General features: G+C 35.7%; 2 protein-coding genes across 2 annotated transcripts; one reads left to right on the forward strand and one right to left on the reverse strand.

Moving 5' to 3' along the window:
* The first annotated feature begins 46 nt into the window (after positions 1–46).
* LOC119788821 (extracellular calcium-sensing receptor-like) lies at positions 47–8,255 on the forward strand. The gene is made up of 8 exons (XM_038293467.1): positions 47–297; positions 1,103–1,391; positions 1,475–1,561; positions 1,806–1,997; positions 3,783–4,316; positions 4,426–4,650; positions 6,969–7,092; positions 7,184–8,255. The coding sequence occupies exons 1-8, from the start codon at positions 50–52 to the stop codon at positions 8,077–8,079; spliced, it is 2,595 nt and encodes an 864-aa protein (XP_038149395.1). The 5' UTR covers positions 47–49; the 3' UTR covers positions 8,080–8,255.
* A 1,525-nt stretch (positions 8,256–9,780) lies between these two features.
* LOC119788819 (extracellular calcium-sensing receptor) lies at positions 9,781–15,982 on the reverse strand. Its single transcript, XM_038293465.1, has 11 exons — positions 15,629–15,982; positions 15,097–15,505; positions 14,839–14,991; positions 14,554–14,754; positions 13,917–14,426; positions 13,703–13,833; positions 13,432–13,528; positions 13,210–13,333; positions 10,419–10,891; positions 10,247–10,327; positions 9,781–10,147 (listed from the first exon to the last, which is right to left on the reverse strand). Exons 1-11 carry the CDS (start codon positions 15,829–15,831, stop codon positions 9,782–9,784), a joined length of 2,748 nt encoding a protein of 915 aa, XP_038149393.1. The 5' UTR covers positions 15,832–15,982; the 3' UTR covers position 9,781.
* Between the last annotated feature and the right edge of the window lie 2,242 nt (positions 15,983–18,224).

Here is an 18,224-nt window from a genome sequence, read left to right on the forward strand (position 1 = left end):
TAAACTGCCTAATTGCTAGCTCTCTCTAGTTTTGGGAATATATGTCAGTATGCCTCTACTTGCTTTTTTTTCTTTGCTTTATTATGTCATTGTTTTGTCTTTAATAAATTCCTCAGTTTCCAGATACACCTCCTCAGCTGCAACAGGAATCAGAGACTGTTTTCTCCAAAACAGCTTTGAGCCAAGCTTTGTTGCCAAAGGTGACTTCATTATTGGAGGGATTTTCCCCCTTCATTATAACCAAGAAATGCCTGATCAGAACTACACCTACCGACCACAACCAGTAAAGTGCAATGGGTGAGACTACTAGAAATATTTTTTTTAGTTAGAATGGTGGTGCTTTTGTTTTGCTGTTTTTAGGATCTTTATTGAACCTAAGAACCTGATAGATAAACCAGTGTTTCAAGAGCTAATGAAAGAATTTTTCTGTTCAGGTGATAGGTAATCTTTCTTTTTTGTTTTTTTTCTGAATAATTATCATTTGGTCATCATATTATGTTAGTGATTTATTGTTCTTTGATTTGTTCATAACTAGTTTCATTAATTATTCATGAACAGACTGTCAAAGAGGACTTGCGTAAGAATATAGCAATTACAGAATGTATATATTCTCATGATGTCTTAAAAAAATGTAAAAATATTTTTAAAATGTGGATTATTGAAAAAAATTACTTATTTCAGTACTTCAATTCACAGACTAAACATTCTAGATTAAAGACACACAAATGGATATGTTTAAATTTCTTTGCATTGCGACGATTAATAGCTTACAGTACAGGTGCTGAAAACACATATTAGAATATTATATCAGACCAATAAAAAGTTTTAATATAGAAAAGTAGGATGAATAAAAATGATATCTAATACATGCTAATTCACTGTAATTCCTAAAAGGTATCTGAAAAACAACATCAACTGAACAAATAGTTTAATTTACTGAATATGATTGCAATTAGACTAAGACTTAAAATGAAATTGTCAATAAAGAAAAAGAAAAGTACAGTTCCTCACATGTACAAGCCGCCATTTATTCTGTATCACCAATATTTCTGTCTCTAACTACTTTTTTCAATTTTTGTGTTGTATCTTTGCTGAGCTACAGATTTGATCCAAGGGCTTTCCGTTGGGTTCAGACTATGAGGCTAGCAGTGGAGGAGATAAACCAGAGCTCAAAACTACTGGCCAATCATACCCTGGGATATAAGATTTTTGATTCATGTGCATATCCACTGACTGGTCAGAGGGCTGCTCTGGCTGTGCTAAATGGGCTTAGTGAGGAAAACTCTCCCATGTGCACAGGTGCCTCTCCGATGCTTGCTGTCATTGGAGAATCAGGATCTGCACAGTCCATTGTGGTTTCAAGACTCCTGCAAGCATTTAGAATCCCAATGGTAAAACTATCTCTTTTTCTCTAACCATTTTAATATTTTTTTTTTCTATTTGACGGTGCTATAGGTTTTCCTTTTTAACACAGATCAGCTACTTCTCATCGTGTGCCTGCTTTACTGACAGAAGGAAACATCCCACGTTTTTCAGAGTCATTCCTAATGATGACTACCAGGTAACACTTTAAATGAACAAAAATGAGTTAAATAAAACTTTCATCCTTCTTATATCAATCATACATTGTTAGGTCATATGGCTGTTAATGTTGAAGATGAGTTTTTAAAACATTCTTTTCAAATGCTGCTTATGTCCCAATGTACTAATTTATGTATGTGCTTTGAAACAAAATTCCTAAGATTTTGTCATTTATACTTTTGTTGTTTGAAATTTATTTTTTTATTTTTTTTTGGGTGATAAAGGTGAAGGCCATTGCTCAACTTCTGGTACACTTTAACTGGACTTGGGTTGGGCTTATTCGAGGAGATCATGAATATGGACGCTTTGCAGTGCAAGGCTTACTGCGGGAACTGGAGGGCAGCAAAGTCTGTGTGGCTTACCAAGAAATGATCCCTCTGCTCTACAGCACACAAAGGGCAATGGAAATTATACAGGTAGATTTTTAATGAAGCATTTATTTAGCATTTGCTGATTGTCAATTCAAATATGTGGGATTGTCTATTCCCAAATATTAGCAGTTACTATAGGGGTGTGATATAACATGTAGGCCCTCTACTCAGCTAAACTTTTACAACACTTTAAAACAACCACAGCTGCCACAAAGTGCTGTACATACCAAAGAAAGTTTAAACTGTATAAAACAACATAAAAGTTGTAAATAATAATAAAAAAAAATGTTTTCTTATAAAATTAAGGGATAAAAAATGGGGTAAAGGGTTGTGGATTTTGGTGTGGCCATATACTGAACAAATATAGCTACCTAAACATATTCAGAATTGTGTGTGTGAAACTAAGTGCACAATGCAAAGTTCTACAGTGTAACTTTAAAAGTGACTACAATTGAAAACAGAGAGGCTTTCCAGTTATCACTAAACTGCTTAAGTTTATTTACATATAACTGTCAATAGTAGAAAATAAAGGATGTAATGAAAAAAAAAAAAACGGAAGGGTCATGAAATACGAGGAGGGAGAGATTATACTAAAAAGTATGTTTTTTTTAAACTATTGTTTATAAAATGGTATAATGGAGGAGTTTCATGAATTTTGCATATATATATATATATATATATATATATATATATATATATATATATATATATATATATATATATATATATATATATATATATATATATATATATATATATATATATATATATATATATACACACATTGGTTCAGGATTCTGTTGTTGGCTTTCTTGACAGTTTTCTTTGGGGCATTTGTCCGATATCCAACTTATATTGTATCGACCAAAATTAAGAAATAAATTGCCATATAAAACATAACAGTATCACATGGGAATTTGGGATCACTGCCTCTTAAAAAAGCAAGTCAGATTAATCTGTTGACGACTTTTTTAAATTTTAGTTTTTTTGTTTGTTTGTTTAAGTTTGTTTTATTTTTTTCAAAATGTCAACACAACTCCAAACTGATTTTAGCATATTTTATATTAGAATATGGAGCTTTTCCTTTTAGAAATGCCTTAACAATAACTGACAATTTTTACATCAAATCAATCAGGTGTTAACTCTGCTGGCTTACATCTTTATTTATACAAATAATCCAACCAAATCCCTGATCAAGTCTACACTCTGAATTTATTAAGATTCAGCATATGCCAAAAATCAAGTTAACTTAATAATTGAAATAGATCTAATGGTTATTTCTCGATTATTTAAAAAGCTCACAGTTTTATTAATTTGTTCGTGATTGAAATATGATTAAAGCATATCAAACTGTGGATTTATAACCATGATTTGTATGTACTGTTACACCCCTACTGCACAGTTAGTAAACTTAATTCTATATGACTTTATACACACATTGGATCTAGTCATCTTCTGTTTGAAGATCTTTATTTTAGGACCTTTAGTATTTTAATGTACTTTTTCATTTACTACATAACCTCATGAAACTAATTCAAATATTCTAGATAAATTTGGCATTTATGAAGAATGACTGAAATAGATATACAATTCAATCTAGTCTAAACTTTTTTCTAGACAATGGTTGATTTAAAAATGACATAGAAAGTGTAAATTTAATTATCCCGACTTAATCATTATCAGGGGTACAAGCATGTTAAAAGTTACATTAATTTTTAGTAACTTTCTGATGTACTTTCACAGACAAAAAAGTATTAAAAAGTTAAGAGTTGTCTTAAAGAAAAAATATTTTTCTTTTGGTCTCAATCATCTTTACTTTTTCTTTTTCAGGTAATGCGGAGCTCTTTGGCAAAGGTAGTGGTGGTATTTTCAGCTGAAGGGGAAATGACACCTTTCCTGAGAGACTACATGATGCAGAACATTACTGGAATCCAATGGGTGGCAAGTGAAGCCTGGATCACAGCATCTGTCTTTACAGGAAGAGAATTTTACCCCTACCTGGGGGGCACCATTGGGTTTGGCATCAGAAAAGGTCATATTGCTCAACTCAGTGAATACCTGCAAACAATCAACCCTAAAAGATATCCCAATAATTCTCTGGTGGGTGAGCTTTGGGAGGCTCTGTATGGCTGCAGTCCTTTTGCATCCTTTGCCAACAAATTGGCCTTGTGTTCAGGGAAAGAGGTCTTGTTGGAACAGCACTCAGCCTACACAAATACGTCGAGTCCTAGAGTGGCTTACAATGTCTACAAGGCTGTTTATGCAGTTGCCTATTCCCTGCACAACCTCCTTCTTTGTCAACCTGGCAATGGGCCTTTTAAAAATAATTCTTGTGCTCAGAGCAACCATATTCTACCCTGGCAGGTACAGTAAAAATGTCTTTACGTTATGTTGTATATAAATCTCATTATAAACCTTGTAGCAAAGCTAATTAGGTTTACTGTTTTTCTTTCTTCTGTTAAAAATGCTTCAGCTTCAGTATTACCTGCAAGAAGTCAGGTTCAAAATTGCTGGAGAGGAGGTCAATTTTGACCTGAAGGGTGACTCAGTACCATACTATGACATTATCAACTGGCAGAGAGGCGCAACTGGAAACATTGAGTTTGTTAACGTGGGATTGTTCGACGGAACTAAGCCTTATGGAGAAGAGCTGCTGATCCAGGAGGGAAGAATAATATGGGCAGGTCATCAGAGTGAGGCAAGCTGCTCACACTGTGTTTTTACCTTCATCAGATGCCAACTGTTGAAGTTCTGTAGGTTAAGATGGAGGTGAGTAAGGTGTATAGGATGGATTGGATCTGGTAGGAACCCCTTTGACGTTACATAGTAAAGATAATATTTTTAAACATGGCCATAGAAGTACCATACATTACTCTTTCTCCAATAGCCTCACTTTCCTTCTGTGATCTGGCCATATTTATTATGATCTACTGAAAGATCCTGACCTGGAATAGGTAATATTACTCAAACTGACAATAATACACTCCTGAGCCAGCTTGGGTATAACAATAAACCTGTAACTACTATGAACTCCAAATATAATACATGCTTGTAGAAGAAGTCTGATAAAGTGCAAAGCAAATGGCAGCAGTAGCAACACAGATTAACTAGAAATTTTTGTTAAAGCAATAAATGAATTGGACCCCTTGCATGAGTATCATAACAAAGAGCTAAATCCTAAGAAAATCGACAGCAGGTGAACCATACCTCTATGATTCTACAGTCCCAGATCTAAAAACTGACACAGGTCATGCTCTTAGCAAATTGTCATACACTGTATGTCATAAATTGACAAAAAAAAAATCTTAGTGCATGTTAATTGTGAAACTACGTTCTGAGGCTAATGAACAGTTCACATTTTTAAGTCGACTAAATAATATGATTTCAGATATTCCTGTTAAATCCAAATGCTAAAAGTAAAGGTCAAGATATGATTCTCAATAGCCAAAATATACAAAATAGAATAATATCAATCACTTTATTTCTTTACATATTCCTTTGACAAAAAACAGGCTTTCCTACTGTATTTCTTACTATGGTACGGAGAGGTAGTTCTTTAAACTTTTCTTCAACATTTTTCTGTTGATTATTTGATTTGTTTTTTACTGGTTTTACAGGTTTGTAGCTTATGGGTTTATCATATGCCATAGTTCTGTGGTGAGCACTGCAAATATTGGAAGAAAACTTCTGAGGTAAAACTGGCTTCTTAATTTAGGGTCAGGACTTCACCTTCTATAATAAAACCCAAGAGGTTTCAAGATGACCTTAATGACTCAGAATGAATGCAAAACTTTTATTTTGCCATTATTAAAAAATATATTTTATTGTATAACATTTAAACCTTGGTTTAAAGGGATAGTTCGGTATTTTTGACATGAATCTGTATGGCATCCCCATCACCAGCGGCATGCAATCACACTGACTTACCCCTGGCAGCGTCCTGTGAGCAGAGTTATCGTCCAGTTTTGGTCAAGCCGAAAGTAGTCCTGCAGGTTTTTAGGAACAGCGAAATAAAACTTTTCTCTTCCCAAAACATTATGTGTTCAAAAGAGTGATATTTTCGCATCCCAAAAACTTTGTAGTGGAAAAAGTCACACGTCGTTATCAATTGGTTTGGTTTGTTTTGGGAAGAGAAAAGTTTTATTTCGCTGTTCCTAAAAACCTGCAGGACTACTTTCGGCTTGACCAAAACTGGACGATAACTCTGCTCACAGGGCGCTGCCAGGGGTAAGTCAGTGTGATTGCATGCCGCTGGTGATTGGGATGCCATACAGATTCATGTCAAAAATACCGAACTATCCCTTTAAGCTACAGAAAGATTAGTCCTAAAGAACCATAACTCAACACAAAGGTTGGAAAAGGTCAAGGTCAACTTTATTTATATAGTACATTTACAACAACATTGCTGGCCAAAGTGCTTCACAACAATCATATAAAAACAAGGAATACAATACAAGGAATACATAAAAAAAAAAAAAAGTATGTGCAAACAGTTGGGTTTTAAGAAAGGATTTAAAACAGCTAACAGTCGGAAAAAGAGAGAAACAATGTGGAGCAATGGTCGCTGAGGTGGGAACCTAAGAAAGTTGTGCATAAATAACAGCTGTAAAACTTTGATCAAGTAAGGAAATTAGATGTAAGGTAAGAGAGAAAAGTTGCTCTACATTAACTAAATTCCTCCAGAAAACCAATACCTATTGAAATGGTTCTGTTAACTAATAAGTTAGGGAGGCACTTCATATTTAACATCTGTTTTTCGATTCATATAAGGTATTTGGCTGAATACATATGGGCATGGTGACATCTTGTACACTACTGCACACCGCACATTTGTAAAATCCCTAAAAAAAAATGGTATGTTTTATTTATGCATAAGAAGTAAAGCCCTAGAAATAAAATACTGTATACTTTATATGTTATTATGTCTGTATTTCGATGGGTAGGAAGGCATATTTTATCTCAAAACAACACATTAGGGTTAGTTTTAAAAACTTGGATTTGTTTGGTCTTGTTTAGGTGCCAGTGTCTGTCTGCAGTCCCAGCTGCCCTCCAGGTTTCAGGAAAGCTGTCCGTCGTGGGCAGCCTGTATGCTGTTTTGACTGTGTACCATGTGATAGTGGCAAAATTAGTAATCAGACAGGTAAGACAAAAAAATAGGGCTGTCGTAATATCAGTTACAGTAATGTAGTATTTTAATTATAAGTTTTCCTCTTCAAATCTATTTTTGGTAGATTCATTAGAGTGCATGTTTTGTCCTGAAGACTTCTGGTCAAACCAAGAGAGAACAGCATGCATCCCCAAGAGGGTGGAGTTCTTGGCCTATGATGCGTTGGGTATACCTCTGACAGTCATCTCAGTAGTGGGTGCTTCGCTGACTATTGGTGTTTTTGTTGTGTTTTTCTACCATAGAAATACAGCAGTTGTTCGAATGAATAATTCAGAACTCAGTTTTTTAATTCTGTTTGCCCTAATACTGTGTTTCCTATGTTCTCTTGTTTTTATTGGAGAACCCACAGTCTGGTCATGCATGCTTCGTCACACTGCCTTTAGCATTACATTTTCACTTTGCATCTCCTGCATCTTGGGAAAAACCCTGGTTGTTTTGGCTGCTTTCACTGCCACCAGGCCAGGGGACAACATTATGAAGTGGTTAGGACCCAAGCAGCAGCGTGTCATTATTTTCAGCTGCACTCTTGTACAGGTAGTTATCTGTGCCTCCTGGCTAATTGATGCTCCCCCTTATCCAATACGAAATACTAATTATGAGCGCTCAAAGATTATACTAGAGTGTAGTGTTGGGTCAAGCTTTGCCTTTTGGTGTGTTTTAGGATACATTGGTCTCCAGGCATGTCTTTGCTTTTTGCTGGCATTTCTGGCTCGCAAGTTACCTGGAAACTTCAACGAGGCCAAATATATAACCTTTAGCATGTTAATCTTCTCCACTGTGTGGCTTGCTTTCGTTCCTGCTTATATAAGTGCCCCCGGAAACTATGCAGATGCAGTTGAGTCATTTGCCATTTTGGCCTCCAGTTTTGGATTATTGTTTTGTTTGTTTGCTCTCAAATGTTACATTATTCTGCTGAAACCAGAAAAAAATACAAAGCAGCACCTTCTAGGTAAAGAATAAATGTAAATCACACCTTTTTAAAAATAAGTTCTTGACATTTCTAATTAGTAATGTTAGTTTTTCAAGAATCTTTTCAGTCTATTTCTAATCCATTAAAATTGTTTTATCATTTATTGTTGGTTCAATGTCTATTTGTTTTAACCAGGGTAATGTGATATTAATTATGTGAGTGACAAAATAAAATGTACCAAAACAAAGAATTGTGAAATGTATGTATCTTTTTAAATGCCTCAATAAGATCAAATTCTTCTTCTTCAAAAAGATAATTGGTCTATTATTTATGGAGACACATTGTGGTTTATTAATGGCTTTGTTAGAATGGATTTTGATTGATATTAATCAATAAAACATTTACTGTAGTTCAATTATATACATAAACATATTGAATATTTAATCAAATACCTTTAGTTCCATCAAACGTTGCCCCATGATAACGTGCCCAAATGGATGTAGTGTTAAGAAAATGGATAAAATATCTATTGGACCACTGAATTTATCAAAACAGCTAAAAAATAAATTAAATCCCACTATAATTATAATAACTTTAATTGTTAAAAAAAAATCATGAATAATTTGTTCTAATAGTAATTCAACAAAGTAAAAACAAATAATTGAAAAACTTTTCGGCTTGAAGAATGTGGTGTAAAAACATAATTGAATGCTATGTAAATGAAGTTTCAGTGAGATGAGACACAAGCAAAGTTTGAGGACATTACCTCCACTTCAGGGAGAAAGATTAAAACATTAAAGCTTACGTTGATGGAAGTGATGACTTAAATATTAATTAAGCATTTAATTTGTATAGTATTTTTAAATAAATAATAAGAAACTTTACAAGAAATTAATTCATCATTTTATTGAAATAACCTAACCTGGCATAAGATGATATGATAACTGTTCAGATTAATACCAATAGCACTGATGCCACTGTGGCAGCCTTTTTTAATACATCTTACTTTCCAAGTAAGATGTATTAAAAAACAATTTATTAAGAAGCATTTTAGTTGTAAAGCAACTAATAGACTTAAAGAAGATATGCAGCATCCCCTTGCAAACACTGAGGGACCTAAGCTTCCGTATGAAGTACAGTCTGCTCTTTCTGCCCATTCTTGTAGAAAGCTTCATAGTGGTGTCTCCACTTAAATTGGTTGTTCAGGTGAACAGGATCAGGCAAGTGTCAGCAGTTCCCAATGTCCAGCTGGAATTTTCTGATTATATTCTAAATACATAGTGGAATATATCTTTTGGGGTCCCCTCTCAGTGACAGGGTCTTGGAATGTATCCTCACTTTATAACATCACCCAAAGTTTCCTGTTCGGAGGTTTTTTTCTACAAAACCTATTCTCCAAATCTAACTTCTGGTATCATATGACGAGAACTAGAATTATTCTTATCTATAATGTATGTTAAAAATATGCCTAATGATGTGAAACAAAGCATGTAAGAAACAAGTAACCCATTTAGAAACATAAAGAAAGCTGACTGTTAATCCAAAAATGATAAAAAAAAATCATATATTTCCATAATGAGGTAGAAAACTGCCCCCCAAAATATTTAAACAATCAATGACACAAATTTCTTATTTTTTATTTCAGTCAAAAAGGAATTATCACCCAAATGTGACTTATAGATGTTATTCATTTGAAATAGTCACTGTGAAAGGAAGAAATTTTGTTTTCTTGATAAAGAACTAATGCACAAACTATGGTGTATATCTATTATATTTTCCAGTCATACCTTTTCTTGTATTCCTTTCAGGATGCAGCAGAATTATGTAACATTTGGGCAGAAATATACATAACAACAGACCAAAACTGGAGGCTAATATTGCAAATATTTCGACAGCTACTGAAAACTTTCCAGGTGAACTAACATAAGCTGGGATAAAACAGAGCCACACTGCCCAGAAAATCAACATACTGAAGGTGATGAGCTTGGCTTCGTTAAACGTATCTGGCAGCTTTCGTCCGAGGAATGCCAAGAGAAGGCACAAAAAAGCAAGCAGGCCAATGTAGCTTAGGAGTAGGTAAAAACCAAGTGGCCATGGCTCCTTACACTCCAAAATAATCTAATTAGGGAAATTAATGAAACAAAATTATTACATGAACAATACTGGATTGTTAGAATTGCATTTTACAGGATTAATGTTATGACTTTCTCTGCTTACTTTTCCATATGAAGCTTGGTATGTGAGATTCCGGATAGGAAAGGGTGGTGCCCCCAAAAGCCAACCAACACACAGACAAATCTGAGAGAACAAAGAGCAACAAAAATATTATTACAATATTAACGATGACAATAATCTGTTTAGGGTTAGCACAGCTGTTTATGTTTTCTACCTGAGGAGTTGTTGTGCAGAATATCATAGTCCTTTGTTGGGATGGACCAAACAGCTTCGGACCCTTGGAGCTTGGTATATTAGCTCGAAAAGCCAAAAGCACCACAACAGTTTTTACCAGCAGACAGGACAAACAGATAACAAAGCTAATCCCAAATGCCGCCTGGCGAAGCATACATGTCCAAGCTGAGGGTTGGCCAATAAACACCAGGGAACAGAGAAAACATAGCTTAAGTGACAGAAGAAGCAAGAAACTTATTTCTGAGTTGTTGGCCTTCACAATAGGGGTAGTGCGGAAACAATGGAAGATCACAGTAATGATGATTGTCAAAATGACCCCAAGCAAGGTTAGTACAACCAGGATGATTCCCATGGTCTCACTGAAAGACAGGAACTCCTCAATCCCTGCGACACATTTCACTTTGTCTTTGTCGGACCAGTAGGAGTCTGGGCATTTAATGCATTCAGTGGAGCCTTTGGGGACACAGAAAATATTATTAGATAAATTATTTATATAGTCTTAATGCTTGATTAATATTATACCAAATTTATGTAGCATAAATTATATAAAATTAAATAAAATTAAAACATATATACCCCTGGCAGATTAAGGTTTTGAATTAATCTTTTTATTTCTTTTATGACTGAAAATGATGATGTTTTTTAAATTTCCATTTAAAATGTTATTTGAATCTGTTTGAGAATTTTAAAAGTAGCCTCAGTATAGGGGTTCGGCACCAACATTAAAGACACAGAGCTCTTTAACCAAGAATAAATTATTGAGAGGTAATGAAACAAACAAAAAAAATTAAAATCAGGCTAGTAAGCGGAGATTTAAAAAAAAATGGCACCATATTGTTTAGTATAATATAAATAGAAACATAATTCATATTATTTTCAGTAGTATTAAATTCATGTTTTAGGAGAAAAATGCAACCAGTGTTAATTAACCACTTTCTGTTTTCTTTCGATAGCATGCATGAAAATTTGACTTGTATATATTTGCTTTCATATGGATGTAGTTTCAGCAACAGTAGCAGTTTGCCATTATAAACCAATTTCTTATACACAACAGACAATCAGTTACACAAGCAGCAACACCTGCTGATTGCCTGCAGGTGAGACCCTGATAGTAGGATTTCCCCGTTTTGATAGAGATGAGCATGACAACAGCAAGCCAGGCATATATTAGAGTTCTTCCACTCAAACTGATGTTAATTTTTCATTGTCTTACTATATTTTAAGTCACCAAAGGCTGTCAACTCTCACGCATTGATCGTGTGACACGCATTTGAGCAAATGCACACGTTCACAAACCACACTTTGAGTTTCTCACTCTTGAAGAAATGCATATACATTTTGTGACGTGCAGATTGATACAAAAATATGGATACCTAAGATAGCAGACAAAGGCTCTAAATCGATTCTCACATTCTAATTTCATTCATTTTTAGGTCAAGCACATTAACAAGAAAATGCGACCATTTAATAGGATCTACCTTTTCTTCCGCCTGGTAAGTGTGTAATGAATCAGTATGTAATCCCATGTACAGTCTGATGCGCTGCCTGAACAAACAGTGGCAGATCATCTTTTGCTGATGAGTTGTTTTGGCTTCACAAATAGCCAAACCACAATCTTCAATGTTTGTGTGAACAGTGAAAAGTCATTTTAACACACGGTAGATTGAACCACAACTTTGAATATGCTGAATCAATGATGGGGACAGAGGAGGAGAGTATAGGTACTACTGTTGCTAGACAGAAAGCAGGTTACAGTTTACAAAGGTTGCAGTTACAAAGTGAGAATATTCAAAGCTATAAATGGCACTAAGCACTGTTGTAGTTGGAGTCACATCCATAAAAAAGGTTTGTTCTGTAACTATTTTAAAACCTTTTTAAAATAATTACAGAACAATTATGTGCTGTTGGTGACATGTTTGACACCTTTTATTCAGTCTGTTTTAGCTGAAATACCTGTGTCTTTCTTTTTTTATATATAACCAGAATGATACAATTTGTGCCTTTGTGGATGGGAAATATGTTTGCAAGTTCCTCCTAAATTGATTTGGTTTATCATTAAACTCTGCTTGTTGTGAAACAAATCCAGAATGTAATACGACAGAGCTTCTAATGTGACTTAAATCTTGAAATGGGAAGCGGGTGCCACTTGGTAATTTACCCAATGAGCTTGAAAATTGTATTGAATGTCCCTCCCTTTTGCAAACATTGTCCACAAGACCCATTCTAGATGGATACTGTATAGATTTACTGTATAGAACTACACTTATAATTCTGGCGAGTGAATTAGAAAACCATTTTTTTGGAGCAGTAAAATGATTTCTTACATTTAACGAACACATTAAGTGCATTTCCAAAAAAAGTATTGTATCAGTATCGGCTAACACCAGACTCTCATTGGAGCATAAAAGAAGTTGGTGGTATCAGACATATTTAGGAATAGATGACAGGGACATAATCTGCTCATTTTCATATAAGACAATATATTTAAAGAAATTAGAAAATGTATCAAAATAGTCTGTTAATTTATGATTTAAAATAGGGATTTTGCTATTAGTTCTTGAACTCTCACTCCAAGCTCAGGTCACAAATTACCTTTCCTATTTCCAATCAGAAACAAACTTCCCAATTAAATTAAAATATAAGTATACATCTAGATCTGCCAGGAGTCAGATTATGTTTGGAGTATATATATATATATATATATATATATATATATATATATATATATATATATATATATATATATAAATTACAAAATAAGAGTTTTCTACCTGACTTGTTGCTTATCTCTCCATCTGCACAAGGCAGACAATCAAAGCAACAATGAGGTCTTCCTGGAAGTCTGGCCTGTCTGCTGCCAGGGGGACATGGAGCACTGCACTGAGAAACAGGCACCTAAAGGATAACCACAGTGTTTCTGTATCCTCTTCAAACATTTTAAAGCAAATTCATTGATTAGAATTTTCTAAATGTAAAAATCACATTTGACATACCTGTAACAAGCCTCCTGTCCATACAATAGTGCTTTCATTTATCCTCAGTTGTTGTGCTTGTGGAGCTGAACCATCATAATCTCCAACTTTAACAAATCTGTTGATGACATGATAAGTTCAATAAAATTAAGATGGGTCTCATTTCAAATGGCGAAGATGCAGGGATTGGGATAATAAAAGGATAAGACACATAAAAGAAACTTCCTGATAATTGATCTAGACCCTGGTGGGCTGGAAAAAAGAAATTCTAGTCAAAAAGGAATGTACCAACCTGATTTTCCCTTTGCTGTCCTTCTGCCAGTTAACAATGTCGTATAAAGGGACTGGCTCTCCTTTAGTATCAAAGTAAACTCTCTCCTGAAACTGATTTGTGAAATTCCCTTTCTTCAGATGGTACAGCAACTAGTTGGGAAAAAAAAAGAAAAAGTCACACATATTCATTTAAAATGAGCAACGATTTGCTTTTAATAAGTAATTTCACATGCCTGCCCTTGAGTGAATTTTGTGTATTTATCACACCGTCCCTCATTTTCTGCTGAATCACAGTTAAGTAAGGCGTGTAGAGCATGGGCAATGGCATATACAGCCTTATACACATTGTAGGATATTCTGACCTGAGATACATCAGTGTAACTACTTGATGTGAGACTCAGGTCTTCTAAACCTGTACACAAAGGATTTTTTACAGCATCAGGATGATCGTAAGATGGCCCTTTGAGTGGATCTGTCTTATTTGCATTAGCTTTGTTTCCATCATAACTGAGTTGACAGCCAAACTGCTCTTCCCAGAACATGTTGATGAATTCCATTCCTTGTTTGGGAGAGGGACGGACATTCAGAAGGAACTCTTTCAATCCGGGGATACTGACTCCAAGGAAGGAAAAGCCAAGCGTTCCCTCTAAAAGGCTGTGGAAGTTTGGAAATGTTAGGAGGCTAGCAGTTACCCAGGCTTCACTGGCTATCCACTGAATACCTGTTACATTCCTACGAGTAAGCTGAAAAATATGGGTACAGAAACGTACGGGTTAGCAACAAAGAAAATCAAATTCATGTTCTGAGCTTTGGTCGTCCTAAAATTATCTGACTATCTTCTGTATTCTGCATATCAACAGAGAGACTTACTTCTATAAACAGATCAAATAGCTGTCCCTCTGTTGCAAAAACCACCACAACATGTGCAGTTGACATCTGCAGTATATTTGCCATTTCTCCTATCTCAGCCTCTGTTGGTGATTTTGGAATAGTGAGATGAAATGCCACACATCCACCTCTGTGTCTAAAGTGATTTGAAAATGCTTGTATTCCATACTGACTGTAGTCATCCTATACGAGAAATTATAAGTGTTTAGTAGTTTACGTTAAACAATTATTGAAATTTGGGAAATTTGAAGGAAAGCCTAATCTTACCATAGTCCCTATTGTGCCCACCCAGAGCCATCCTAAGAATGTAACCAGCTGTACAAGACCTCTGACTTGAAAAAGATCATTTGGCACAGTACGCAAAAATGATGGATACACACGTTTGTCACTAAGACAGGTGCAAGTTGCAAAATAACTCACCTAAGATGAGACATAGGTTATCATAACATCTAAATATTAAAAAAAAACACACACACACAAAAAAAATCTAGGCATTATATTATTCTTTTTCTTTGCTTTTCTTACCAGCGGGATATTGAAAGAGCCAAGAACTTGAGCTACAGCTCTAGTTGGGGAGGAGGATGCAAGACCAATGACAACAGGTATTGGAGAACCAGACAGACATCTAGGTGATTCCTCCTGTGTCAATGATAAGTTTGGTCTCCTGTCATCTGACTTTAAACCTTCTCTTCCAGATATTTTTTCATTTGCCAAATTTATTGTGTTTTTCACTTTCCATATTTGGTTCCCACTGGTCACAGACTCAGGGAAACTAATTAAAGAGAAAAGAGCCTGCAAACTGCTGTGGACATTGTCACAGCTGTCTAAGATTTGATAGCCAAGTTTAACATCTGGTAATAGGCTTGAATGGTTGTTTATTTCCTCAACAGCAAACACCATAGTCATCATCCAACGGAAAGCTCTTTGATCAAATCTAGACAAAAAGGGGGCACGTATTTTCCAAGTGTTAAACATTTGTCAATTTGTTAAACATTACAAAAGGACAGCACAGAGAAATGTTATTTAAATGTAATTAAATCAAATACTCTTCACTTACCCATTGCAAACTGTGATTGGGGGTTTGTCTTGGTAGTTGGGCTGAAGCTCAGGTACCAAATAGTGCAAAGGGAAAATCCCTCCTATGACAACATCACCATTCATCTGCAAGGCTAAAGGCTTATTATCTCCTATTTTTACACACTGAGGTGAAGTAAATTCATTAACACTAAATTCCTCAATTTGCATATCATTCTCTTTCATGGTGTTTTCTGTTTCCTCAGCTCCTTTTTCTATATTCAGAATGTTCCTTTTTCTAATACTATAACAAAAACCTGAGAAAACAATTAGAAGAATGCTAAATAAAATCCAAAGATGCAGAAACAGTGCCTTAAACAGGTTGACCAGCTTTCCCATCCTGACCCCATAAAGACTGTCTATAACAGAGACTCTGACAGACTAAGTTAAGACAAATTAGAATCTGTTATTATGCATACTTTATTTGTTTGGTAATATGAGTCATCACGAGCTCAACCAATCACAATAACAAGGAATAGCAGAGAACAAAAGCCAATTACTTTCTCTCATTTTTTTAAACTGTTTTCATATGAGCACAAAGTATATGTGGTAAATCTAAATAATTAGAGGCAGAGACTGATTCATAAATGTATTTAAACTGCAGTTTTGATGGTTCTATTTATAGAAGTAAAAAATAATTTTAATGTGATTTGTTTATGGCATTAAAATAGCCCCCATAAATAAAATAATTTAAAATAAAAAAATTTAATTAAAATATTCCTGTACCGGGGGCTGCTGCTCAATGTCGCAGTGGGTAGCACTGCGACATTGAGAAGGTTCTGGGTTCGATTCCCGGCCCAGGGTGTTTCTGCTCCCTGAGCATGTGTGGGTTCTCTCCGGGTACTCCAGCTTCCTCCCACAGTCCAAAAACATGACTGTTAGGTTAATTTGCTTCTCTACAGTCTCCTTAGGTGTGAGTATGTGTGTGAATGGTCCTGTTTGTCTCTGTGTTGCCCTGCGATGGACTGGCAACCTGTCCAAGGTGTACCCTGCCTCTTGCCCATAGGCGTAACTTCCTTAAGGACTGGTGTGGACATGTCCCCACCAATCTTGACCGGTAGGGGGACAGTCCCCACCAATATTTTGTACACGTATTTTGCTTTCGGTGCTGTGTATATCTGATTAAAACCCCATTCATGCCGCTCCTCAGAAAGAAAATAAAAAAAGTTCTCCCCGCTGCTCACCGTCCACAAACCCCGACAAAAAAACTCAGAAAAAAGAATCTGTTGCCTCTCGCTTTCTCCCCATCACCCCCCTCCGCCCTCTCCCCATAACACCTGTCGCTTCCCTCCAACAATGCTAACCCATTCAGGGACAGCAGTGGACTCAGACTTGCAGGTGAGAGGGACTTGTGGAAATATTAAGACCTAATTTTAGTCAGGAGAGACTTAAAGTAGTAAAAGAATAGAGAATAGTGTAAAAATAAGTTAATACCGTATTTAAAATATAACTGAACCGTTGGAAAAAAAACTCAAACCACTTTTTTCCGGCCCTGTTATGTCAGCTACACTAGAGTCCTGCAACGGGTCGGGTACCCGCGAAAAATACATAAATAAAAATAAACGGGTCGGGCGGATATTTTTTTAGTGCGGGCGGGTAGTTGGTGATTTTTTTTTTATGCGTGTGTGTTGTTATGGACATCAGAAATGTTATATCAATCAGGCACTGGGTGCAGCGCAGCGTACAATAGCCTATGATGTGTTAACGGGTCGGGTTGCGGGTTAAATATCAACGGGTCGGGTCGGGTTCGGATTTGAATTGAAGATATCCGCGGGTGACGGGTCGGGTTCGGTAGTCATCCTAACGGGTTCGGGCGGGTGCGGGTTGGTAAAACTCGACCCGTGCAGGTCTCTAAGCTACACTACATTCAGTATCGTTGCCATAGAAACAGACAACAGCGCCAATATATCAGAATTATACCAAAACACACGCAAATAATTTCCCACATAAAAAACAGGACTTTCAGTCTATTACAGTTTTCCGTTTTTAGAGGGTTGTTTATTTTGCGTTTATTAAGTGATGACTGTGGTATATTAGCTTTCACTGCTATAAGCTTTCGCAGCGGTGATTAATTAATTCAAACACCTGCTCTACTGATGGTCTATCGGAGTTGGTGTTTAGGTTGAACATAAAGAACGCCTTTTATTTGAAGCTTCTTGTAGCTACTGTTTTAATCCCGGCTTTACTTAAAACTTTTTCCTGACCTTGATAGTGTTGCCATTCAGTAGCAAGCACTGCGCCCCTTTTTCTTTTATATGTACACGTACATTTAAGATTTAGCGTGTTATGTTGACAACTCATGAGCAAGCTGCTTTTTGCAATCTAGCAGGAAGGTAAGGATAGGATCCTGCAGGTGTGAAGTCACTCTGCAGGGGGTCCAAAGATAAAAGATTTAAACAATTTTGGCATTGGAATTTCAGATTTAAGGGAGTTAGAAAGTTCACTTAATAAAAGTGCAAATAATAAATCTGATTACCGATTACTTTTAAGCTGGTTGAACATACTGCGACAGACTGGTGACCTGTCCAGGGTGATCCCACCTCTCACCCAGAACGTGGCTAGAGATATGCACCAGCACC

Source organism: Cyprinodon tularosa, unplaced genomic scaffold, assembly GCF_016077235.1.
Source record: "Cyprinodon tularosa strain WSP-4 unplaced genomic scaffold, ASM1607723v1 ctg327, whole genome shotgun sequence".
Classification (NCBI taxonomy): domain Eukaryota; kingdom Metazoa; phylum Chordata; class Actinopteri; order Cyprinodontiformes; family Cyprinodontidae; genus Cyprinodon; species Cyprinodon tularosa.

What these genes read in the sequence shown, in the direction of transcription:
- LOC119788821 (XM_038293467.1), top strand. Translation starts at nt 50, where the DNA reads ATGCCTCTACTTGCTTTTTTTTCTTTGCTTTATTATGTCATTGTTTTG. An exon ending in TTCCTAATGATGACTACCAG is followed by an intron (nt 1,562 to 1,805) that starts GTAACACTTTAA and finishes TGGGTGATAAAG; the next exon opens with GTGAAGGCCATTGCTCAACT. An exon ending in GGGCAGGTCATCAGAGTGAG is followed by an intron (nt 4,651 to 6,968) that starts GCAAGCTGCTCA and finishes GGTCTTGTTTAG; the next exon opens with GTGCCAGTGTCTGTCTGCAG.
- LOC119788819 (XM_038293465.1), bottom strand. Translation starts at nt 15,831, where the DNA reads ATGAAAGAGAATGATATGCAAATTGAGGAATTTAGTGTTAATGAATTT. An exon ending in GCTCTTTCAATATCCCGCTG is followed by an intron (nt 14,992 to 15,096) that starts GTAAGAAAAGCA and finishes GTCTCATCTTAG; the next exon opens with GTGAGTTATTTTGCAACTTG. An exon ending in ACCAAGCTTCATATGGAAAA is followed by an intron (nt 10,148 to 10,246) that starts GTAAGCAGAGAA and finishes TTCCCTAATTAG; the next exon opens with ATTATTTTGGAGTGTAAGGA.